A 26388-nucleotide genomic window follows, 5' to 3' on the forward strand; every position below is an offset into this window, starting at 1 on the left:
GGTGAGTCCTCTGGCCCTGTTTGGTTTTGTCCTAGTATTTAGCTGGGTTCAGGGATTGGTAGAGCAAACATTGCATTTCCCAGAAATATGACAAGCCAATTTTGCCCTATACCTAAGCTGAGGCAGTTAAAAGTGCTCCCTTATCTTCTACCCTAAGTGCAGTGCCCTCTGTGCATAGAGGTGTCCTCATGGAGAAAAACAGAATCATCATCTCTGTCTTTCAGGAAAGGAACATCTGGGTTAGCAGGCAGCTTTTTTTCTGTAGCTGTGAAAAAGTCCTAAGTGGCTAGAAGCTAAAGCTGGAAATAAGATGAGGATTTTTAAGAGTGAATGTCATTAACCTAGTAATGCAGTAGATGCTATTACTTGAAATCCCTAAATTGAGGTTTAACTTTGGTTTCAGAATGGCTTCTGGGAAGAAATTGTAAGCTCCTTGCAGAATTCCTGAGTTAGGTTTTTCATTTGGTGCTATGTGATCAGTTAGTTAAATAATCCTGAAGTTGCCTTAAAGCAATTAGCTGTGCATATAGACGTGTTCAGACCACTCACTCTGTGATAACCAGCAAGTTGTCCTAGCCCGTGAAACAGAAACCAATGGCGGTCCAAAGGAGTTTTGGTGTGTACCTGCACCAATGACTTTTGTCCCTGCAGCAGATTTTCTGGCAGATATGCATTACTGTGCATGCCTAGTTAAGCAGTTTTGGGTTGGAACCTGGCTCACACCCTGTAGCTTAAGGCACTGATAGACAATTAGAAGAAATGACCTACAGATCTAAGAGGCTTCCTCTAGCAGTCATTGCAAATGCTCTTTCATTGGAGCTTCTCCCAGGAAAAATGGAATCAGTTTTGCAGTGTTTGGGCCAATCTCCAAGGTAAATGTGACTGCTTTTCAGGGACAACAGTTCCTCAATGTGCTAGTGAAACTGTGCAACCCTCATTCATTCTTGCGCATATGGTAGGAAACATAGCAAGAGGCCAAAGATAATAAGAATGCTCTTGTAGCTTCCTGTTATCTTCTGTGTTGGAAGTCAGGCATGGTGGCAGGCAATCGTTAAATGCATTCCTATGCCTGCAGATGGCTGTGAAAAGATGCCCTTGAACAGCTTGGTTTTTTTCATTTACAAATGTATTTTCCATGGTTGCTCATGGTCCAGCAGACACGTGCCTCTTGATATTTTAAAATAATTGTCCTAAAACTCGCTTACCTTTTCTTACCGTACAAGCCCCAAACCCGACATGTTCTATTAGTTATCGGTCATTTGAAAGAAATCAGGCATTGTGAGAATTTTTTTTTTACTTCAACATGAAAAGGGTTTAGAAATAACTTTAACAATATTTCTGTGAAAAACTGTAAGAAATTTACTGTCATATTGCTGGCCCTTAAAGAGAATAATGAGTCACTAAAAAAAAAAAATGGAGGCATCTAATTATGGTCACGATGATGTGAGGGTGTTTTTTGTTGCCACGAGCCAACTTTTGCTTGTTCTTGTGCTTTCTGCCAGGACACTGAGTTTGTCCAGGTCATTTTGCTCTGTCTCCTGCATAGCTGTAAAAATCCTTGTCGATAAGGTCATACCCAAACTTCATGGCTCAGCATGAGCAACTTGACAGTATCAGCCTACCTCCTAACCAAAATTGTTCTCATATTACCTTGCAGCCTCTCAAGGAAAGCCAGAACTTTCCAAGGTAGGAGGACTTCTATGCGAGGCTGTGCCAAAAAGACAACTGCATGTTGCCTGTGTACCAAGGGGAACACGTTTTAGGACCTGTTTTGCCTTTTACCTTTATTTAAAAGCAGGACCAACTAACTGGCATTCTTGGAAAGGGGGAAGGTGAGAGTTCCAAGCTTCACAGGCAGTGTTGGCCCCCACTTGACGAATGGTGGCTGGTCGGCAGCCCATCTGTGCGTGGGAGGGATTATTGCTGCAGCTGAATGGTGACAGCAGATCTAGTTCAAGGATGGCAGGATATTTTGTCAGATGACAAGTTATACACCATCATGACTGCCTTAGAGTCCTGAACACCTGGACGGTGCCTGTCCCTCAGATCAATATACAAATTCTCCCACTTTTGTCATTTAGACTTCTTTGGGAGTTTTCTGTGAACATCAGGAGATGTTCGAGGTCTAAGGTGTAAAGGCCTGGACTAAGGCAAGGTGAGTCTGATTTGTGGTTTGCGAACGGAATTCCTGCGGCTCACTTCCCACTAAGATATCCTGATTTTATACAGACACATCTCTCAGGATAAAAAGCAGAGCATTTGCGTGACCAGACATTGCATTGTTTGGTTTTTTTGGGCTTGAATTCTCCAACCTTCATCACCTAACAGGGATGGCTAAATTAGAATCCTACATGCCCAATGCCAATGGAGAGAGAGCTCCTCAGAGGACAGTTCACCTGTCAGGTGGGGTGATTTTCCTTCTGAGGTGCTTGTCTCTTTCCATGTAAAGGCACTAGTAGGATGTTCCCAGAAAATCTGTGGGTCTATCAGCTCACAGTGAGGTCTCTAGGGTCCCCGTGGAGTGACAGAGAAGCCTCATGCTTTGCTCCATGTTTGAGCTGGTTCTCACAATTGACAATGAGGGGAGCCTCATCAAGCTAGTCTGCCTTGCTTGTAATTACCATTTATTAAAATAGTGACCAGAGAGAAATTAGCAAAATCATTTAAATACATTCAGTTGTATTTCTTTCTGCTCTTACACCAGTTTGAACCAAGACTAATTCTGCTGAAGCTGATAGGTGTTAGGCAGCTGTAGGAGAGAAGAATAAAGCTCAGTGAGCATGTAAACAGAAGTTTCTTCTGACTCTGTGGTCCAGCAGTGCTCTGAGGTGGAGGTGTGCCAGTTTTAAATCTGCAGTGACTAAGTTCAGTGAGGAGAGAACTGCAGAGGCATAAATCATGGAAGATGAGTAAGTGTCACAAAATCTGAGGCCCTTTTTTTTAATCTCCATGGCCCAATAGCCATCTCGCTGGGAGAGTGGGCACCTCATCTCCCCTTTATGCCAGCAAGGAGGCTAATCTGGAAATATACGTGTGCCAGTGCAAAACAGTTGGGTTGGTTTTTGTTTTCCTCAGACCTAGGGTTGCTCTTGGAACAGCATAAAGACTGCACTGGCTGCTGTGAAGCCATGGCTGTCAGGATCAAACCCCTGGTTTTATTTCTCCCTGTACTCCAGTCATTCTTGACTGTACTTGACCTGTTTTTCAGCAGCTTATGCATGGGTGGCACTGCAAGTCCTATTATACTCACAGACTGTATGTTAACCGGCAAACTCTCTTAGGAAATTGCTCACATGTCTTAGAGCGCATTTAAAAAAAACCCAAAACAACAACACAAATCTCTCAGCTGAGAACATATGTGCCCTGTTTCAACATATGTGCCATCTTGTGTTCATCCACACCCTCCCCAGATAAGCAATCAACTAATAAACTTCTATCACGTTGAGTTTTACAATGGAAATGCTGATAAGCCCTGAAGTGCAGTGATGTTAATGGATGATACTGATATAATAAATACCAGGAGATTCAGTCATGCTCACTGCTAAAATACTTAGGACCTTTACTTTCTTTCCACCTTGGAAAAGTTTCCATTTACAGATTGCTTTTCCCATCTATAGATTTATCTACGGATGAATTTAGCAGTGTCTGTCTCTTGCCATTTTGTCCACCTTCACATTAAGAAAACACCTCTGATGCTCTACATACTTCTTCCTGAAACTTTTATTTAAAAAAGCAAATGCATTGGCCTTTAGCCTAGCACAGCACTGCATTCCAGCATATCATGCTTTTGGTTCCTGGAAAGAATGCTGTTAAATAACCTTAAGTTTCAAATGCCTTTCCTTTAATGTCCTGTTTCTTGTCTGCTTGTCTGCTTTCTCCGTTTGCATTTGACTGATAGGTTTTTTAATCATTTTTGTTGAGGTTTTTTTTGATGGCTTCCATTCTTGTGGTTTATTTCTTCTTTTTCATGTCAGCATAAGACTCAAGGTAGTGTCTTGTAGGTGGAATGTTAGTGTCTATTAAGCTGAGGGGTGAACTTGCAGTGCATAAGCTTTGTTGGTGAAGTTTGTTTGTAGGTAGTAGTTGTTATTAGAATTATTAAATATAACAATACAATAATTTTAATAATTGAGAGATTTATTTACCATGAAATGGCAGTTGAGAATACTCCGTGTATTCCCTGGTAAGCTATAAATGCTTTAAGACAGGTCAAATTTTAGATCTGAATTGCTTGAAAGAGACCTATAATCCTCTGAGGGTTAAGAGGGTAATTTACTCACTGTGTCCATGCAGTTTTTAGCCTCTCTGCTGAGTCTCCGTATTATCACTGGTTATGTTGTAGGCAGCGGTCTGCTGGAAACGGGGCTGTTTCCACACAGGCTGCTGAACACCCAACTGAAGAGAGTGAGTGTTGATTACTACGGGAAGTAGTATCACTACAACTTGTTGGCCTAGTGGTGAAAAGCACTGTGGCTTTTTACTCGGTCCCTTTGGCCAAGGTGCATTGTCCTAACAGGCTCTTGTGTGTGTTCTCTTTCTTTTGTCCTTTAAGCCCTTCTTCTCTATTTCCCAATTTCCTCACAATTCATTGTGAGGTTGTTAAGCCTATGCCCGTAGCTGCCAAAACACCTTGCCAGTGCTCCTGTGGAAGGGTGCTTTCCTTCCAGCTTCGTTCTTCCTTCCCACTGCCTCCTCCTGCGGTGCTGGCCCGGTTTTGTCTGCCACTGGGGTGTGAACTGAGGTGGGTAACCCATCTGCGTTAAAACCTAGTTTTTATTCTTTGCCAGGTTAGCTTTAATTAGTGGAGCTCCTGTTTTATTGCACAGTTATCTGAATGCTGGTGCAGTCACTTAGGTTGGGACAGCACAGGAGGCGGATCAAGAGACCAGGGGACAGCTTTCTTTGAAAGCACTGTTGATTTAGAGCGATGTATAGTATTTGGTGACATATGGCTTGTTCCACTCACCTCCTGGAGGAGGCCATCATTATTAGGCTTTATTTTATTTTTCCACAGTTCCTTTTAAATACTTTAGTTCTTCAGGTAAAACAAAACACAAAACAAAACAAGAACAAGCCAAAACAAAAGCAGTGGCCAAAGCAGGAATAAAATTATACAGGGCTGGATGCAGTCATAGTATCAATAGAGACGCTGTGCAGAGAGCTACTTCTTCCACATTGAGTGTTTTTAACATCCTCAGTCCTGCTCAGCTGGAATCTACTGGTGTGAGCAAAGCATCATTTTGCCCCTTATCCACCGCATCCTTTTTCTACATCATGCCTTTGCAATTTGCACCACTGCAGCACAACCTTATCGTGGGGAGGGGGTTACACCCAAGATGATTTTGGAGCACGGGAACTAGAACAAGGCCTTTGTTTTTATTTCCCACTTAGTTTGACCTGTATTTGAACTCACATCTTTAGGGGCTGATGCACAAACCTGCCATGGAACTCTGTGGCCGTGCCCTAATCCTTGCCTTCTGCTCTGAAGAGATGTAACGTGTTCCACTCTTGCAGATGAAAAGGGTAGCCAAATTGGAAATGTAAAACAAAATTGGATGCGCTGCAGAACTGGAGAGCCACACTATCAGCTTTTTACTGACCACCCTATGATTTTTTGTGTCCAGCTTCTTTGCAAAATGACTTTTATCAGAAGAAAAGCTATCAGCTGTGATAAATGTTCCAGGCAAAAGATCTGGGTGACTGATTGCAGTAGAATTCGTCTTAAGTGGTTATGATGGTTTGCACTCCATAGCACACAATGGGAAATAAGGCCAAGAGGATGTTGCTTATTCTGATCTTTAAATGTAACAAAGTTGTGAAAAAGTTTGCTAAAGCTTCTCTCATTCTCTTCTCGCCTTTCTTTTGTGCCCTTGAATCCTTTCTAAGTATGCACACAGATCTGTGTCACTCTGTGCAGCTCCCTATATAGCCCTCACAGCTGAAGTATCTAAGTGTTTTCCACTACCATAGCAAGAAAATCGACACACAGAATGTCTTTCTTTCTCCTGTCACTGTTCGTGGTAGTAGTTTAGAAACTAGTTCAGACACTTGCAACTGCAGACTAGCACCTAAATTTTACAGATAATTCCCATTTTATCTGTGTTATATAGTCACCTCCATCTTTATGTGTGAAGGCAATGGCAGAGTTACTGTGTAGTGTGTCCTTGCTTTCTCCTTAGCCATTGTGTTCCTCTCCTATTGTTGTTTTGAAGTGGTCCCAGTCTGTTCTTTCTCATTCTGTCTTCTACATTCCATTATTTACTGCCATTGGCATGATCTACATTATTTATTGCTCGTTACTCTCTCTTTGGCCTCTGGAATAATGGTTGTGAAGTGTCTTAGGTTCATCCTAGGATCTACATAGTCCTTCATTAACAGCTCCTTTGTCTCTTTTTAATATTCTTTCCCAACACTGCTGCTGTATACCTTTCTTTCCCTTTAAGCATTATCTTATCATTTGCATTTCCGTTAAGTTAGAGTGAAAGCATATAATTCCCTTGTTTCTTAAATTTAGCCAAGATTTTCAACATCTGCTAATATATTTGTACAGTTCAGTCATTCTAAATAGTTTTTTCATGTGTTCTCTGAAGTCTCATTAAAAGAAAAATATTACATGCTGTATCCCCCTCTTATTATGACTTATCAATTATCTGTATCTAGTCAAATGGTATTACTTGTGATTCTCAAACTGTAAAAGTTTGCTTTTGATTTTTCACATGTATGTACTCACACAGCATTCTTTGTCAGGCTGGGGGGCATTAGGGAAGGGAGGTTAATTTTTTTTTTAATCTGTCTAAACCATCCATGTCCCTAGAGAAACTGGGCTATTATATATTTCCCATAAAAAACCAGAGCATTACATAGTGGTCTGAGCACATGACAGAGGGCTTGGAGTTCCTAATTTCCAGTATCCCCTACTTCTGTAAGGGGTGATATTTGATCAAGTGTTATTCATTCAGCCAGGTTTTGAAAATTACTTTGTGTTTTTGATAATCCATTGTTTGATATTCTACCTTTTTGAATACTCACTTCTTGAAAGATAGAAAAAAACACTGACTGCTGTTGCTACCTCAAGTGCTGTGGCAGCCACCCTGCCTGCACATTTAACTGTAAGGCTGGATAAACAAAGTGGTTTGACTATTCAAATTTATGTTTTATTTAGGGCACATGGCAAATGAAGTGGTGGAACAGAGGGGAAAATGAAGTGAGGAGCAAGGTTGCTTTCTTGATGACTAAAGTTTTGGGTTTGTGACATCAAGGTTCAGTTTCCACCTTTGACTTGATACATCATGTGAGTGAGTCTCTGTGGCCTCAGTTGTAGCTCCTGCAGCTTCCATCCATGGGTGTACTCAGAGCTGCTACCTCTGGAGGGGCTTCATCAGATCAAAGGGGTATCTATGAATGATGTGAGGATGCTCAGAGGTCCTGGGAAGGGACAGACACTCTCATCCTCTGTATGTTAAGGGGTATTAGAATGTAGAAAGTCTTGAGGTGGAAGTCCATTGTCAACTCATCTTCTGATTTACTTTTGCAAAGCACCTGCACATTTGTCATCGTTCTCATTCCGTAATATATAATACATTGGATTATGTTATGATATGGGAGGAAAATCTCCCACAGGCTTGCCACTTCAACCCTTTTCTGTCCATTGACAAGCACAGCTCCAATAGCCCTGTTGTGAAAAATTTGGCCCCCTGTGTGTCTCCTCTCCCATTCCTTCCAGCTTCTTTGAACACCTTTCTTCTTCAGACTTGTAGCACCTCTTGTTAGAGGTGTAGTTATCAGTTGTGTGTTTCTTGTCTCTGGCTCTGGGCTTTGCTACGTTTCTGGATCTGTAGATTACTTTTTATGCAACTTGTGGAAAGGAAAAGACATGTAACAAACTTGTACCCTCCACTTAGTTTAATGTGTGGCCAGGCCCACACACAGACCCAGAAAAATACTTGGAGCTCTGAAGTCTCGTCTTCATCTTCACATGGGTTCCTCTGGAGGACGTTAGAAAATATTGACAGGCAAGATTAGATAAATTGACAGCAACAATTCTGTTGGATTAAGATGAAATAATATGATTTAAATTGCCCTTGATAACAAACAAACAGCATTTAATAGATGCTAGCCAGTCAATTTTTACAATACCTTTGCAAGGAAGATACGTTATCAAGTTGGGAAACTGAGGCAAAGGGGCTTATCTAAATCTTAAAAGACACTTGAAATTACATTTCAGTTCTGATGTGCTTAACCAGAAGTAGACAAAGGTCCAGCCAGAGGCTGGGATGGAAAGACACTGCCAAGCCATATGGGTTTATAATTAGTAAGGTTTGCAAAAAAATATTCATAATGTTGCCTTTCTCTTCTGTCCTCTGAACTAAGCACTCTCTTCAGGTTTTGTGACAAAAATCTAGAGCTCAGTTTCATTCATGTACCAACATTCCCTTGCAAAAATGAGCAGGGTCCCCTGGGTTTAGGGTGCATGAGCACAGGGTGCCTTTGCCTCTGGACGCTGCTGCCCCAGTGCCAGCTGGCAGCTGTCCGGGTGCACACCAGAGCCTGGATTTGGACTGAGCTGCCTGGACGTAGACACTCGGTTTGGGCTCTTTATTTCGCCTTCTGCTTTGTTTGCTTTCTCCAAAGCTATACTTCGGAGCATCGGAAAATTGAAAGGTTGCTCCGAGCAGTTTCATGACTACCATGCAAATATGTCTGCTGTTGGAAAACAGTAATCACTCCAGAGTAACACAGTAGTACTAAAAGCTTGTGCTGTCAGGATGAAATGTATATATGTAGAATTGGTGGGGAAATATCTATACGAGGTCTGGAGAGGAGTCAGGAATGGTTTTTTTTCTTTGCAACTTATCCAGAATTTCTGATGGGAATCCTTCACAACTGAAGCTCTGCCTTCCCTTGGGGGAAATGCAACCATTTAACTTCTTTCTTCTTTATATGTATACCGAGGAACTGATGGTCTGATCCCATGGGAAGCCTGTATCTGTTCACAGTTACATTTGTTCATTTCAGGAGCATTCTGTGTTATCTGGGAAAAAGAGAAAGGGAAAAAAAAAAGGATTTGGCATAGTTTATTGTATTGTGAATTCCTCCTACTGCACCAAGGAAGATGTGCATTTCCAAATTTGATTTTAAGCTGGGGTGAAGGAGGGAGAAATCAAAGAAATGATTATCAGGTCGGGGGAGGGGATTGGGGAGAAGGCTGGTGAGGGGAATATGGGGGGAGGGAATGTGAATCAGGAGGCAGCAGCTTTGAAACTGGATACAATAAATTACTCTAACTTATTGTTTATTCTTCTGATTGCATGCAGTTGTACCTCTTTTTGCCTTGCCTGATCACAGGAAGCAGCACAGTTTTAAGCAAAAATGAGAAACCCCTGAGTTCACATCTTGGTCTGGAGACATACTAGGATGCAAACTTTAATGACATTCATGCAGAGGAAAAGAAAATAGTGAGGCAGAGTACTGAAACAAAGGGAGGCAGGATATCAAGAAATGCAAGCTTTGATGCCATTTAGAAAGGGTCTGGATCCCATGATTTATCTAAAAATGACAAGATGCCCCTCTAAAAATGCAAATGTCTGCACTGCATCTTGTAGCTATAATGAATGAGTCTTTCACACAATGGAAACATTCAACTTGTTCTAGGGCACTTACTGTGGCTCCATATGCTGAGCTGCATGCTCCTGGCCTTTAATCACTCTGCCTTTGTTTTTTCAAAACTTAAATTAGAAGCACATTAGTGTTTATGTGGTGTACACTCGGGTTTCATTTTTTGTGTGTTTGTTTGCGGCGAGTTGGTTTTGTTTTTTAACATTAACTAAGCCAGATGAATGCAGTCCTCTTGAATGCACGGGACATGGCAAATCATGGGAAACTTAAGCAAAGGATGTAAATTTTGAGCTGCTAATGGCAAGTAGGACTCCAGCTTTGGGGCTAGGGAGAACCCATGTTACACAGCGGGGAGCCATTTAAATCCCACTCTGACCTGCCAAGGGGATGCCTGTATGCTTTCTGGTTTATTCCAAGTGAGATCAAGCCAAAGTTTCCCTTTGTTGTAAGTTCGGGTTTAAAAGAAGCATTTCATAGATGTGCAGACTGAGCCTCTACGGACCTCATCCAGAGCACAATGCGCCCCATCCAAAGGCTGTCATTAACTAGGGCTTTAGCACAGGCTGCATCTTACTATTAGCAGTTTGCTATGCAGTTTTTCTTGGGATTAAGGGAAAGAATAGAGATCCATCCATCAACTAAAATAGGAAAGCAACCACTCTTTCCTTTAAGATTTTTTTGGGGTGGGGTTTATCCCACATGCCTAGTATTTAATTTTCTGGATGCATATATGCTAGTGGGCACACATGTAACTCTGTTGCAAGTTTTAAAAGCTCTGACAGAAAAATGGGCTAATTAATAGGAGTAGGAGACAAAATGCCAGCTTGTAGATTTGTTTCCCCTGCAGAAATCGGCCCCCCTGTTAGACTGCTCCTTCTTGATCTGATGTAACAAGAAGAGAGAGTCAGCTGTGAATCAAGCGCCTTGTTCTCATTTCCTTGATCATTGACATGGTTTGAGAGAGAGAAAGGAGGAGGGATTATTTGTGAGGTTATTAAAAAAAAAAGAAAAAAAAAAAAACTAGCTCCCCCTCCTCCTCTCCTTCAAGATGCACAGGCACTTCCAGAATATTCCGTAATATGAATCTGACTTTTCTCATTAAATATTATACTCTTTCCCCCCTACTCCTTAGTAGTTAAAAAGTGCTGTTTACAAGTCACTAAGCAGATAATTCTGAGCTTTGACGAGCGGATTGCCAGTTAGCAATACAGTTGAAAACACGTTGTTTTTTTCAGTCAGCAAGCTGTTTAATGGTTTCAGAAATTAAAGGCTAATTGCACTTGAGTGAATATGTGCTTTTCTGAGCCCACTGTTACCATTATTAAGGTATTTACCAGTTCAGAAAATTCTCTCTTTACATAAATCTGCTAATTCTTCATTGCTGCCCTGCCCTGGAAAGCAACCGCTCCAAGGGTTTTGGCCACATCAGACTGACAAGCTGGGGTGGGATTTTTTGGTGCAACTTTAATTGTTGCCTGTCATCGCATTCCTGCACAATGGTTTTGCTTGCGGAATTGTGCATGTTTGTTCATGTAACATTCGCGTTGTAAATGATCCCTTGTGAAAGAAAATTGCATGTCGATATTCTCATTATGATATCAGGGAGATAAGGAACTTAATTGTTTTCAGAGAATAAGCGAGAAATACAAGGGTAGATTTGGTAGCGGAAAAAGTTTAGCTTTTGTACACTGCAGTACACTTCTGCAATATATAAAATTTCTGATGCATAGGAGAGCTTTGGAATGGTTCTAAACCAGATATTTAATACCAATAATATTAATGGAAGCCTTTCCTAGAGAACGTGGCTGGTCAGAAAATCCAGAGCCATTGCACCTTAATAGAAAGACTGTTTCATTATTTCCTGGCATTTGCTTTCTTTCTAATTAATGTCATACACAGAAGGGGTAATCATTCAGCCATCTTTCTAGCTTAAAAAGAGTCAAAGATTAAAAAACAAACAATTACCCAATGTAATTAATTTGAAAGGGGATTTTGGGGGGTACGTGTAGAGGGAGGGGTTGCCCCTCTCTTCTGATCCAGGCACTGTTTGTCATTCTTTGGCAGGAACAACTAATTTATTGTCTGACTCTCCAATCTGGATTCATAGAGGGTGGCTTTCATTCCCTCCCCCGCCACCAAAACTCTTCTGATGTGCTGTGTATTTGTTTGGGAGGGGAAAGAAGTGGGGGGAAGGGAGAAGGTTATGTGTTTCTGACCTGCTTTACTGCTTTTCAACTGAAAGTAAATTAATGCACACACTGGATTCCCCTCTGCTGTGCTGATTGGATCCTTGTGCCGATTAAATATTTCACACTGATAGAGAGATGCTGAAAGCACTCAGCTGGTAATGTGGTATGTACATCAGTGGTACAATAACTGACTTTCAGGTTAAAGTCAAACAAAACCCCCAGTTTGCTGCAGTTTTGATTAGAATGAGTTTCACTTTGAATTTAAATCCTTGAGCCTGCTGCAGCGATGGCTAATTAACTGAGATCTGATGGAGAGAGAGGAACACATTCTTACTTCTAATGACAGGCAGGCAGGAAGTTGTCAAAAAAAAAAAAAAAAGAGAAAGAAAAAGGAGAAAAAAACAACAGACAAAAGAAGCCTTAAAAAAAAATAATGCTGAGATTGTACTTCAGCACACGTAAACCTCCCTGCCCGTGTTTCACACTCGGCCTCCTTCTGCTCAAAGTCCGCCCCTGGAAAGGCTGTTTTGATCGAGTCCCAGATTTTCTTCAGCTATTTTTTTAATCCTCCTGACAAAAACTAACACCCGAGTTCCACCTTGTCGGGCAGTCACTACCTCCTCGTTTATTAATTGCGCTTTTGGGGGCTGCCTTTAGGAAAGGGCGGGCGGGTGGGGTGTGGGCTCCGCATTGAGCTTCGAGGAGGAGGAGGAGGAGGAAGGCTTCCTGCCCCTGGGTACCGCACATCATCCCACGCTGCCGTGACCCCTCCCCGGGGGTCATTAAAAATACTTCTGTCGAGCAATTTCTCCTCCCTCCCCTCCTTTCTCCCCATCCCTTTCCCGCGCCCCAGTTTGGGCATTGCAGGCAGAGCCCTTGCATCAAACCGACAGGTCATTTAGCGAGAGATTGGCAGGAGGAACTACCCCAGCCTTCCTTAAAAAAGCACCTCCTCCGTTGCACGTCTTGAGCACCATTACACCAAAATATAGTGTTTCAGAAACAGTGCATAAAACTTTTCCATGCGAGGGTCTTCATCCTTAGTTATATGAAAACATGTTTTAATGTCTTCCTTTTGTGCGCAGGCAACCTGGTGCCCGAGGGTTGTATGCAAAGGGAAGCATTTTTTATGGGAGTCCAGGCATAAAATAAGAGACTACGGAGCCTTTTGCCTCCATAAACATCCACCAGACTCCTGTGGGTTCCCGTGTATATGTACATATGTATGCTCAGCCAAAGCCCCACACATTTCTGTTTCAATGTGTAAAGTTATGCAGATGGTTGGTTCGTGACTTAAGGCACAGATCAGGCAGGATCAGCCATGTATACAAGTAGCAACTTGGAAATACATGAGAAATACATGGAAATTCATGGGATTGTGCCAAAATCCTAAGATGTTACATTAAAGTGCCATAGCTGGTGGCCTGTTCACAATGCATTTGTGTGTTGTCACACTTTAGATATGAAATATTCCATTGTTCAAGAGAATTTTATTGTGACAATTGAGTAAATGAACAGAGGTCATGGCCCTCATTGCTGGAGAAGTCTGATCAGCTGCTTTGCATGCGGGGCCTTAGATTAGTGCCGAATGTTAAATTATTAATTGTCAAGCCATCATTTTGGTTTGAAAGTGGATTGCCAGTCTCCTGCAAGCTAAATAAACTCTCAGGTTTATGCCAAATGTTCTCTCTTAGCCATGGGGCCACTAAGGAAAAGAACTGACATTGCTCTGAAAACAATTGCAGTTTTTCACAGCGAAACTGCTTTGTCAGGAGAGCATCATTCTAGAAAGATTAATGGACTGAAGTCTCTATATACAGCACGTAGGTGTTAAAATATAAATGTGATCGACGGTGAATTTTAGGTCTCGTATTTTATGATGAAAATGTGAAGGCTTGTTCAGAGACATGCATCTGCTTTAAATCACTGCCACGGCAAAAAGCAGCCACCAGCAGAGTATTCTCCCATTGTAGGCTATGACCATATTCTTGTTTGGGATGTATGTGCGAAGTTAAGTTGACATCAGATCAGTAAGGATTCAAAGATGTGACGTAAGCTGCAGCAGAGTAAAAATGAAGGAACCAAAACCTTATGCTAGAAGCGATGCTGTCTGCGCAGAGTGCGGCTGGAGTCTGGCCGCACATGCATGTGCATACGTGTAGCGTATGGCGCAGTGTGTGTATCACAACAGCGCAGCTGCCTTCAAATCCTTGCTCCCTTTGCTCCTTCCGTTTCTTTTTTCACTAAACAGAATGATTCGTGGTACGTAATGGGAGAAGTAGCATTTGAGTAACTGCTAGTAGGGTGGCTAAAACTGTTGCCTGGTTGCCTTTTCGCCTGCAAACCTTTACAGCACAGACCTCAAGAGAAAGGAGGGGTTGGAGAGGGGGTTTACATGTACAAATAAATAGAAAGGCCAGAGTTATTTTGATACATATGGAAAAAAACATTAGCGCTGCTTTGAGTAGTTGAGACCGTGCCACGTACAAGACGGGAAATCATAAACAAGCAGCAGCTTTCCAGCACATTGTAGTGTGTTTGCATGTGACTGGCATACATATTTCAAACTCCAGTTTGCCTGTGGCATCCTGCAGTGAAAATGAAAGTTGTATTGCTACTCAAAAGGCGCTGCGTCGAAATTGGTGTATTGTGAGGACTGTTATACTGTGAATGAGAAGCAGCGACCTGCTTTCCAGCATTTAAAGCCAATATTTTTTTCCCCTCTTTTTTGGCTCTTCCATTATATCAGCACGTTTTCAGCTGCAGTGTCCAAAGATTGCTTAGTTTCTTATTATTCATCATTCCAAAAGTGTCAGAGAATATGTTATGCTCACTGATTCTCAAAATGCAGATTTTCTCTCTCTTTAAAAACCAAGACTATTCTTTTAATTAATCTGGCAGAAATAGAATACAGCAGATGTAGGTTTTGTTGAGGATTTTTTTAATCTGATATCATAATCTTTGTTTCTGCCAACACCCCTTTATCAATGTCTTCGTGGGGGTATAAAATAAAAATGGACATTACAAAGAAAAACTGCATAATAGCTTGTCTCCTACTAACATAATCTGATTAAGGGGGTTATTTTCCAAGTTTTGGTAGGTACATTTTCAGAAAATTAATAAATGAGACACAGAAGAGATACTGTAGCTGCTTTTCCCCAAACTGGCAATTTTTCTGTAGCTCTCTTTTGGAAGCTAATCTTGAGCACCTGATCCTTTGTATATGCTTCCATATTTAGCTTCTAAAATATGCAGTTATTTAAATACATTTAGCATAGTATTGTTCCCTGGGGAGGTGACTGGCGTGGGCTGATTGGTCCTTGCAAGCCTACACAGGGATGCTTTTTTTCCCCCTGTATTTACTTAGAAAAACCCCGAAACCTAAATGAAAATGAGTTTTCCATCAGGAGATGCATGTTCAATTTTAAAAGCATTTAACATGCATCCCAAATTAGACTGAAACAAGCAGTAACTCCTATTGCCTCAACCTTTTTTGTCGCATACATCTGAATAGAGAGCTTTGTCAGTTTATTAGGAAAATACATCACATAAAAGACACAAAACTAACTCACTTTTAATGCAGATAGGAGAACAGTGGAAATGGGTTGGATGGTAGTTTGAGTGGGGAAATTTTTTCTTTGTTTGCAGCATTTCTGCTTTTGTACTTCTTGGTACAATTTTCTCCTTTGGAACAAGATAAAAAGCAACTACTTGCTATTGAATTGTGTCAGGAAAGTCATAATCTACTTCTGCTTATTTACTTGCATTTCCACTCAGCTACCAAGTATTGTATGGGATCATGGAGTTTTGTTTGCTTGGATGTTTTCTGTTGCTGAACTGCCTGAGAGAAAAGTAAAGCTGTACTAATACCATTAGAATATTACATATTAGAAATTTTATTTAAGTGAAAATCTGAAATCAGTACAGTAGCAGTATTTCTGTAAGAATTTGTTCATTCCGTAATAAAAATATTTGCATTTCTGAGGACAGATATTAAAATGTATCTCAGTACAGTGACCTATCAGGGATTGCAAATGCTCCTAGTTCCACAGAAAAAGAAACCCTGGTGCCACTGACATCAGGAGCAAACCTCTGGTTGTCTGCAGCAGAGCTAGGATTTCACTCATGGACTAACTCCCATTAGGTAATGGATTTATAGCACTGTAACCAACTACAGCATTTTCTGATGGTCTGTGAGCTTTTAGAGTTTTTCACATGACAGAAATCAAAACAAAAATACAACCACAAAGCTGAACTCTTAATCTGAAAGCTTCGTATGACTGTACAGGTTAATAAGGGGCTCCAAAAGGAGGTCTCTGGTAGAGTTCAGCTCACCTACATGCAGTCGTTTTATATCTGTAGCAACATACCAGTACAAGGAATACCGGTGGAAAATCGTACAATGAAACGGAGAATTAGTTGTTTTATACAATTTTGTCGTAAGCAACTTTTTCCACCTACATAAAATACACTGGAGCTTCTTGGCTTTCACTTGAGTACTTTTAAACTAACAACCAGGTATATTTCTGTACTGAAAGAAAAGTTCTTTCCTCTTCAAACCATCTATGACATGCAGCAGCATAGTTTGAGGAAAATATTGCCTATGCTTCCTTGGGATGACTGTTAGGATAATGGAAAATGAAAGGTAAAGGCAAAAATGAACAAAGCCTAAACAATTTATATGAAGTTATGATTACTAGAATAATGCTGGCATTAAAAAGTAATTTCTTTGCATTAAAATATGAAGCAGGTATCCCTGATAAAGTGCATGCCTGCTATTCCATATAAACATAAACCCTACAGTTCCCAGAGCAATCATATTTGACAATTAAGTCTTTACAGCCTTAAAGTGTAAAATGGGCTTAAAGGTAAGAAGGAAGGTATTTTCTTAAAAGTCAGTTTTTTACTGCAAGGCTTGTACTTTATGCCCAGGAGTAAGATTGTCAGCCTAGATTCTGGAAAAAACTAAGCATGTCTGTAACTTTATATATATATGCATATACACAAATATACCTACACACTATATTTTAAACAAGCACAGCTGACAACAAAACAATGACCTTAATAGTACAGCAGCAGACCTAGACAGGGGGTGATGTTTCCTGAAAGGCGACACATGAGATGCAATTGCGCTGAAGCCAATGGGACCAGTCAGCCAAAAAAGTTAAACATGGGCAGAAGCCTTTGCAGGATTAAGCACCTTTGATGTCAACTCTTGTAAAAATGAGATGTTTAATACTTCAAAGTACAAAAAGAGGCTTGAACCAGAATTATTTTTTTCCACATATACCTAACCTGCCCAAATGGCATTAATAAGAACAGCTTCTGAGATCGAAGTACAACAACTTTATAAAAAGTGAGCATTTTACACAGACACTGGCATTCACCATGTAGCAACTTCACAGTGCCTACAGAAATCTCAAATACAAGTCTTGTAAGAGATACTGTAAACAGAGCATAATCAATGTATTCCTATTACAGATGACAGAATAGCCACTCTGTAGAAATTTAGAAGTACAACTGTTAAGAAAAGCAGAGAACTGCAAGCTATGGAGAAAAGTTAGCTTGAGAAAAAAAAAAAAAAAGGCAACACTGGAAAAATAATAGAAGTTTGTGAGAAAGAAAAAAGTTAAAGGGGAAACAAAAAAATGACTCTAAATTAAGTCAGGGTTAAGGAATATGAGACGTAAGGAAGCACTGGAGTGAGGCGAGCATGTCTAATGGATTTTCAGACTAACGGAGGAGAAAGTTTAAGATTCTTAAGATTCTTTACGTCTAAAAGCCATTTATTATTAAAGCTACAGTATTATCTAGACCTATAGCAGGATCATTAGTTCCGGGCATAAACAGATACCAAAGGCAAAAAAAAGAAAAAAACCGACTTTGAAAACCCCGACTGAAACGGCAAGTTCCCGAGCGAGCAGGCGAAGCCCAGCCTGGCCCCTGCCCGCCCGCCTGTCCCTTCCAAGGAGAGAACCGCAGCAGCAAATAGCCCCCGCTCCGGCCGCGGGGGCTCGGCCGGCCGAGGGGCAGAGCGGCGGCGGGGGCCGGGGGGGGCCGGGGTCCGGCTGCAGCCCGGCGGGTGACGATGCCGCTTCTCTCTCCGCTTCTCTCCCCCGGCAGAAGCTGGCGGTGCGGAGCTGCCCCGCGGCCGTGCTGGTGGGCAGCGGCGCCAGCGGCAGCGCCAAACCCGGCGGCGTCCCGGCGCTCCTCAAGGCACCCGGCGGCGGCGGGAGCCCCAGCGGCAGCCCCGGGCAGGGCCTGGCCATCTCCGTCCTGCCGGCCAAGGCTCCCATCGCGATGGTGACGGCGCACCTCAACGGCGGGCTGGGCTGCAGCGCCGCGGAGCCTCCGCAGAGCGCCCCCATCAACCTGCAGACCACGGCCAAGCTGGTCGGCGCCCGCCAGCCGCCCGAGCTCGGCTCCAACGCCCAGGTAACGCCGGGCGGGCGGGGGGCGGCGCGCTGCGGGCTCCGCCGCCGCGGGGGGCGGGAGGGGCGGGCGGGGGCGGGGCCGGCGCCCGGACGGGGCGGGGAGGGGCGGCTGCTGGGAGGGGGTTAGAAGCGGTGGAGGGCCAGGGGGCTCTGAAGTGCCGGGGGGGTGGAGGCTTGCCCCTCCTTCCAGGTGCCCTCGGGGCACGGAGGCTTGCCCTGCTGCCCTGGAAGGGGGAGGGCTTCTCCCTCTGGTGCTATGCGGATGCTCCGCCCCACGGCGAATGTGGGTGTTTGCCCCCTTGAGGGTACGGGGACTCCCCAGCTCTGCCCGGGGCAGAGTAGGTGCAGGGCAGGCAGGGGAGGAGGGAGCGGGGCTGAAGCACGGGGCTGCGGGCGTGTTTGGGGGGCAGGCAGGTCCCCTCGCCTCTGCCAGCGTGGACGGGGTGGGGGCCCTAGTCGCGGATCGCTGCGTTGAGTCGGGGGGACTTGGCTACCTCTTGTTGCTTTCCCCCAGTTGCCCACCTTCGGTGGCTACTTTATTAATTAAGAAGCAATCCTTAAAAACAAGGTATATGTAAAGAATTGTTATTTGCCACGTTGTGAGCTTGGATACTGGTCACAGATCTGGCTGTGCCGTCATTTCAAGTATCCTTGGTGTGGTGCCTGTACCTTCCCTCACTTAGGCAGAGCGAGTGAAAGCATAAACTGTACAGGAGCTGCCAGACTGTTGCTTCCAGGACCAGGTGTATGTATATGTTTAATGCTTCTATTCACTGTAATCTAAAGATGAAATAAATTGATTGAATTAGTGAAGGGACGGCAAAAGAAGAAGGGGTGCTGTTTGCTGGACACATCGTTCTGTGCAGTCCGTTAACGGCCACAAAAGACAAGTTTTTACTGCAGTCATGGTGTGTCTCAGGAGAGGGAAATGATGCTAATGAAGTTAAAATGTGAAGAAAGTGACAAATTCTTCCCAAAACTTTGGAGAAGAGGATGTAAAGTGTTATTGCTGACAATCGGAAATGTGGATTTCTTTTCTACTTTCTGCACGTAGAGGCTGTGGTAGTCTGTTTTTTTTTTTTAAATCCCCTTCACAAGCTCAGGATATGAACTTCTAATAATCAGGAAAGAAGACAATATGGATAAGGGCAACAGGCAAACTTTATCTGAAGGTGTTTGTAAATCAAAGTTATGTTGGAATGCGTGAGGCTTTTTTATACCCAGGAAGCCACTGCCTAAACACTGGACAGGGAATGACCATCACCTACTGCATCCACTAACAAATGAAAAGCACATCCAACCACTTTGGGAACCAAATAGTCCTGTCACTTTTTCTGGAGAGATGGCATTGTCTTTAGCTGTTACACTAAAGTAGCTGTGTGCCCTGTGGGGAATTTGAGTTTGAATCACCATTCTGTATTCATGCTGGGTAATTTCCTTTATTGAAGGTGTTGTTTATGCTTTACTGAAAAGATAGTTGAAGCTATCTCAGTAGATATTTCTTAGAATCCTGGAAAATAACTATATAAATGATAATCGTATAAAATATAAAAGTTTCAATATTTCAATGGTCTATCATTTTGTGAAGGACTATCTTTTACTGTCACTGTCAGGAGCTATAGGAAGAAAAGAATCAAAACAGTGAAGGAAGAAACTTGAAATAACATCTAATGTATTTAGCTTGAATAGTGAAATAATGGTCCCAGGTGCTTGAGGACAGGTGCCAGTTAGAACAGTTGGCTGCAAACTTGTAACTTCTGCAAGTGGTGTTAGAGGAAAAGATTTTCTAACCTGGGAAACTGTTGTGCTCTTGAACTGTCCACGGTGCTTCCCATTTATCTTTTCCAAAGGGCAAGCAGGTCCCACTTACACCTTCCGCATCCCCAGATGTGCTGCAGTCAGCGGTGTATGGCAATCTGCTGAAGCAAAGCCTTTGATGCTTGTGCCCTGTTTCCGTTCTGTGTTCTCTCAAACATGAAACAGCGTTTGCCCTGGCATTGCAACCTTTCTCTCAAAAAACAGCTTCGTTTTAAGCAGGAGCTTGCTATTATTGGAATGGCATGGGAATATTGTCCAGCATTTGGGATTTGCCTTTGTTTTGCTAGAGGAAGGCCTCCAGTGTTTAGAAATGTCTTCACATTGCAAGTTTTCAGCAACTGTAGTTTTGTGATTTAGTGTCTTTGATTATGATAGTAATTTATGGAAGAAGAAGCTGAGCAGTGGCAGGTTCCTGAAGCAGATGACTATAGTGGTTTTATATTTTGAGAATAGTAAGCAGGCATGGATAAAAACAATTAGAAATATCGAATGTAAAAAATGCAAGCTGACCTTTGGTCCTAAACTGTCAGAAAGCTTAGCGCTGGATTGCATGTTAATTATCACTCCTCTACCCAAATTAAATTTGATTTGCAAGGTTTCTTTTTCTGTTCTGATATATACAAATAAAATAACTCTTCTTGCATTGTGTTTGGTATTCTTGATTGTTCCTGGAGTGGTGATTGCAAATCAGTAGCAGTAACCCCTGAGCTACTAGCACTGTAGTGTCCGAGGGAGATTTCATTGTTGACATATATTAATAAGCATTTACTTTCTCTTTTTTTTTGTGGCTTTGTTGTTGCTCAGAAAAGTATTTTTTTCTGCTGAAATGTATGAAGTTTGTGAGATGGGGGGTAATGGCAACCTTCTGCAAACTGGGTTAAGGTGGCAAGCTGATAGTAGTAAATGAGATTACTGGTGTAGTGTAGCCTATTCCTCTGCATCTGCAAAGTGAGAGAAAGGGCAAGGGCATGAAATATAATGTTATGAGTTTCTGAACAGTGGTTTCTGCTTGAAAGCATTTAAGGAGATCAGGATGTTTAAACGGTCATCTCAAGTGGTATCTAGCGGGAAAAATGAAATGCTAAATGAAACTCAGCAGAAAAAATAGGGCATCAAACACTACAATCTAAATACAGAACTTTCAAATATAAATAGGATTAAATGTAAGTTTGTTACAGAATTTTCATTTGGGCAGCTGCGTGTCAGCAGTTTCATTTTAGGTTGTTGTCTTGCCAGCAGATTTTTAAAGTTATTTTGAAATGTTGTTGACTGTAATGGAAGCCATATCTGCATTGAAAAAAAAAGTATCTTAATAAATACACGCCTAACACATACTGGAGGATTATTTAGGTATTTATCACATCTTTTATTAGAAGCAGGAAATGTTGTGATATTAACAATGATTGAAATCTGTAAGAATTGGAAATCATGAGTTCCAGAAACTAGTGCTAGGTCTACACTATTCCTTGGCAGCCTTTCAGTGTCAATCCAGTTTGTGAAGACATGACTGATGGAGCTACACTGATGGAAGCATACGTGCAGGGATGTCATGAGTACAGCCCTTTCTCCCGCTTAGAGAAATGAAGCTTGGAGCTTCATTTGGATGATCTGGAACAAGTTATGTTGGCAAAAGCTGAATTTTGCTGGCATAAGCTGAATTTTGCTGGCATATGCTGTATACACGCTAGGAGTGCTTTGCCTTCGGAGAATAACTATTGCTGTTCTGTATAAAGAATGCCCTAGAGCTACTGGATAGTTGTAGGATATCACCATGCCTGTACCTACAAAGTACTGGTGGTGTAAATATTTTAATATAAACCTCTCAAATGATATTTTTTATTGTAATTGTATTCATGTGGTATTTGTTATTTCCTATCCTAGCCACCATTTCCTGACTGAAAGCAGGATCTGAGGTTGCTTTGCTGAAGGACAAAGTCCCATCTGCTGTGCTGGAACAATGTACCGGGTAAAGAAAATGCCCCTCTGCTACCTCCTCCTCATTCGCTTCTAAATAGCAAAACTGAGGGCCAGCAGGCATCCCAGAACCTAGTTTGGGGAAAGCAGAAAGCATTTTGGCCATTCAAAAGACAATTGGATCAGCCAGCTATTGGGAGAACAAGCGAAGAGGGGGGAATGCAGCTGTCAGACCACTCGGCTGCTTTTCAGGCGCTGTAGCGAAAGAAAAAAGCACTGGAAGGGCATCTCTGCACTGGACCACGGAGCACCGTGATACGGCGACATAAAGTGTCTCCACAGAAATGTGGCGCAGAGTGGCTGTGCAGAGGCAGTGGGTGTCCTGGAAGCAGTACACTGGGGACGGCTCGAGGTAACCTTTGCCTCTCAGGCAGCCCTGCTTCTCTAGTTCCAAAGAGATGTTGTTTGCAGCTAGCTTGGCTATCTCTGCGGAGCCCAGTGGTGCTGGCTTTAAACTTACCCATGGCCTTGGAATGAGAATGCTGCCAGAACTGGCTCTTGCTTTGTCACCATAAACAGCATTCTCTGTGTGTATCTGTCATGTGCTCTATGTGCACTGGTCACCTACCATAAGTCCCAGAGGCTTCTAAAGTGCAAAGTAGTTATTAGGTGCAGGACCGTTTGGATACTGCTGTAATGAAAGAGCTGTCTCTTCTCCGTGATCCTGGTGTGATACTCTGTCCCCCGTTACTCCATGCAGCTCTTAGAAAACATGTTAGGGAGGTACTGACTCACTGTCCATCAGGACCCTGCAAGCAACAGCATAAAATCTGCCTTCTGCTCCTCTCCTTGCTTTTCTTCCCACACGTGGATTCCCTGGGTCAGCTGGAGAAAAGTTTGGCAAGCTACCTCATGCACATGTGCTGTTGCGTCTTGGGGCTTGTCTATACAGGGAGGTTATTTCAAACTAAAATACCGTGTGAGGATTTACAGTGCTATAAATTCTTGGCAAGATAGTAAACTGTTCTCCATAAATGCTTCATTAACTCCACAGCTCAAAGAACTACTTATATCTATGTTTAGATTGAGCAGGCTACATTGGTATCCATTTTTTTTCCAGGAAAAAGTGGCTTCTATATGTGTAGGAGGTTGCTCATATATACTTCTTAGATATCTGTATATTCAATTTACTAGAAAAAGCTGTATTCCAGAAGTTTAAGAACATACCTCTGCCTGTGGTGGCCATTTTTCAGAATAATTTATTTGTAGAATGATTTATTACCTTTCTCTTCACCATTCCACTTATAGTGCTCCACTCTGCTCTCTGTAAAAGTGCTTCCTCTGTAATTGGAAATCCACCTGCGTGTATGACTAAGTCTTTTTGGCTTTTATTTATTATTTGTATTGCAGTAGTGCTTAGAGGTTTTATTTATAGATATATTTATCTGTATTGGTTATGTGGCTATGTTTAGCTTTTTTTTTCTATGATCCATGTTACCACAGTGTCTAAGAACACAGCAATAGTTAATTTATCCTCACAATATGAAGTTATTATGACTAAGGTGCTATTATTCCGCATTTAGCTGTTGGAAAACTGAGAAACAATCCGTTTATGCTCCCAAGGGTTGCCTTAGCCAGGATCCCTGTATTGGCAGCCACACTACTGGCCTTTTTGGTCATTTTGAGAATGCCTCAGACATGTCCATGCTGCACATGGCATCCTTGGGAACAAGAACTGTCCCACAAGTCCTTGGAGCATGCTACGGCCCCTTTTAGCTCTTGCCATAGCTCTTTACCCATCTCTCTCGTACATCTTGATCTGCTGCTCAATCTTCATCATCCACATTGATCTCAATGTGCCAACACACAGGCAGAAATGATGGCTACTCAGGACAGGGAAGGACAAAGAAAGATCCACAAGCGCCACATAGACCTAGGTGAGGGGAAAAATAAAGACACTGTATTATGGATTAGGAGCACTATGGTCATTTTGGCAACCTACAGGAGGACCAGCAGTCTGGTCATATATACTTCTTAGATAACCAGCATAGTTATCCATAACCAGCACCAGAAGTGTGTTAGGCTCTCTGTAACGTACCAAAAAAATTGTTGCACTTCTGAAGTCTGTGGCTTCTGGTCTTACTGTTACACTAGTTATATCTTTCTCCAGGTATGGGTTGATCAGCAATGGCTCACAGACTTCAAGATGTTGAAGAGTTTTGTTGAGGTGTTACTTGAGTTTCATTTTATCTGGCACTGTGCTGGTTTGTGGCTGTCTCTCCTGGAGGAACAGAGCAATGATTGTTCTGTGTGGTTGACAGTTCCTACTGACTTTCCCCAAATTGTGCTTTTTTTTACAATCTCGTCAAATGTGAAGAAGGGCTTGTGTCTCCTGCCGGGGCCAAATTAGCACTCTGAGCCATCTGCTTCTGCCAGTTTATGAGGACAACTCGGTGTGGTAACAGTGTTCTATTAGAAATAACAGTACAGGAGACAACTACACAAAAAGCCTGTAGCAGGAAGATTTTGAACAGACAAGCCCCAGGCTGAGATGGTTATGGTACTGCCCATGTCATCATGCCCATGGGTTCAGAAAGCAGAGTTATTGTAGCGAGAGGAATTCTGAGGTATGGTCCTACTAGGCAGTGTTAGAGGAACATCCAGAGAGCTCTTAAGAACCAAAATCCTTCTCTGGGATCCCAGTTGAGCTGCTGTGAAGGACTGCCTCCCATAAATAGGGAATTTTGCACTGAGAGCTTTGCAGAGATTGCAACAGGCAGAGGTAGAGACTGAGATTCTCTGAAGTATTCCCTGTCCTAAATCCCATTGGAAATTCTACTCGTGGTGGCTGGGGACACACAGACATCCTTACAGAGAACAGAGTTGAAACAGAGCCTTATTGGCATATTAACTACTTGATTAACCTTCCTGTTTGGTCTCCGTGGCAGACACTGAAGGCATACCTGTTGGAGGGAGTGTCTGCTAAAGGGCATATGATAAAAGCAACCAAGACAAAATTTGTGGGGGAATCAGTGCAGAGAGATGAAGTGACTTCTGGGGGTCACGCAGCGGGAGAGAGCCCAGCTTCATCCATCACCATCCTATATTTCATCTAGCGGACCACATCTCTCAGGCTTTCAGAAGGATGTCAGCCACTCTGTGAGTATGGGTAAGACAAAGACATTGGATTATTTTAGTTTTGGACCTCAAGGGTTTCAGTATCACATGTTCAGTTTCCTGGATCATCCTTTGATAGCTTTAAGGGTAAGTTGTCTTCAGGAGATATTTGTAAATGTAGAAGAGGAGAGGTGGCTCAGCCAAATTAAATTAAGAATAATAACAAAGAAAAAGATGAGGAGAGGGGCAACCCCAAGGATTCACAGCCCCACACACCATCCAGTGTTCCATTCTGTCATTGGGGCTGTACTAACTTTTAACTATACCACTAGAATGTTGTCAAGAGTACAGTAATTTTAGGAACTGGATTATAGACTATGTGTGACAGATTCTGCTTGTATTTACACCATCTTAGTTACAGGTTTCTTAAGGGAGGTACACGAATTTATTCCACGTTAAATGTGGTTAGCTAAGAGCAGGATTTGGCCTTACTACTCTGATACATACTGCATAAAAGCACTTTAAAATTTGTATTTCTTGCTAAATAGCATAAAATTACATCCTTTCAGGTTAATTAAACCATTTTGCAATGCTGGTTGCTGTTGATGGGATATTTAAATGTCAGATTCAGAATAAGCACTTATGCTTCCTGATTATAAATGGCTTCCTTTTAAATATCCCAGACATACGTATATGGTCAATGCATCTAAAGTGTGTGGATTTCTGCTTTTCTCAATCTGCATTTTCATTTGGTCTACAATAGGGTCAAACACCCACTGGTATCAAAGACTAAATAAAGACTCTCAGCAACTGAATAAAACCTGATTAGGCCCAACATGGTATTCCCTACATAACCAAAAATTTCCAGTGAAGGGTGTGGAGTATTCAGCAGGAAAGGATAAGAAAAGTAGACTCACACTGACTGTCTGATGCCTTTTTGTTAGAATCTAGGAGCAAGCTTTCTAAATTTATTTCTGTGGGGACTGGCAAGCAAACACCACTCTGCAAGAATTTAAATGACCAGGAAACAATCGCAAGACCCAATTTTGGAGACTGTACTATGTATGATTCTGTCCTCTGCGACCTCTGTGTCACTAAAGGTCCCCTCTGCAGGTTTATGTGAAGTGGGATGTAGGTATGAATGTGCTACTTCAGTGTTTATGGAATGGATTTTCCTCCTGCAAGTGTCTGGAAAGAGCCTCTAATGAGGAATGTGAGTGGAAGATGACTACAGCTACTTTCATTTTGTCAGTGATTCCTGATACTACAGAAGAACGATGGAGCTCTCAGCCTATTTGTAT

At 42.3% G+C, this 26388-nt stretch overlaps 1 protein-coding gene across 4 annotated transcripts in view; it reads left to right on the forward strand.

The window, feature by feature from the left end:
- The window catches only part of PHF21B (PHD finger protein 21B), a 163074-nt gene that overhangs the window by 80916 nt on the left and 55770 nt on the right, over positions 1 to 26388 (forward strand). For 2 of the 4 annotated variants that reach the window (XM_065655035.1, XM_065655044.1), the window contains one exon: positions 17928 to 18239. The exons of the other annotated variants lie outside the window; for them this stretch is intronic. In XM_065655035.1, the coding sequence (XP_065511107.1) occupies positions 17928 to 18239 (312 nt within the window). The remainder of the gene's footprint in view (positions 1 to 17927; positions 18240 to 26388) is intronic. 4 annotated transcript variants of the gene reach the window in all.

This window comes from Caloenas nicobarica, chromosome 1, assembly GCF_036013445.1.
Source record: "Caloenas nicobarica isolate bCalNic1 chromosome 1, bCalNic1.hap1, whole genome shotgun sequence".
Taxonomy (NCBI): domain Eukaryota; kingdom Metazoa; phylum Chordata; class Aves; order Columbiformes; family Columbidae; genus Caloenas; species Caloenas nicobarica.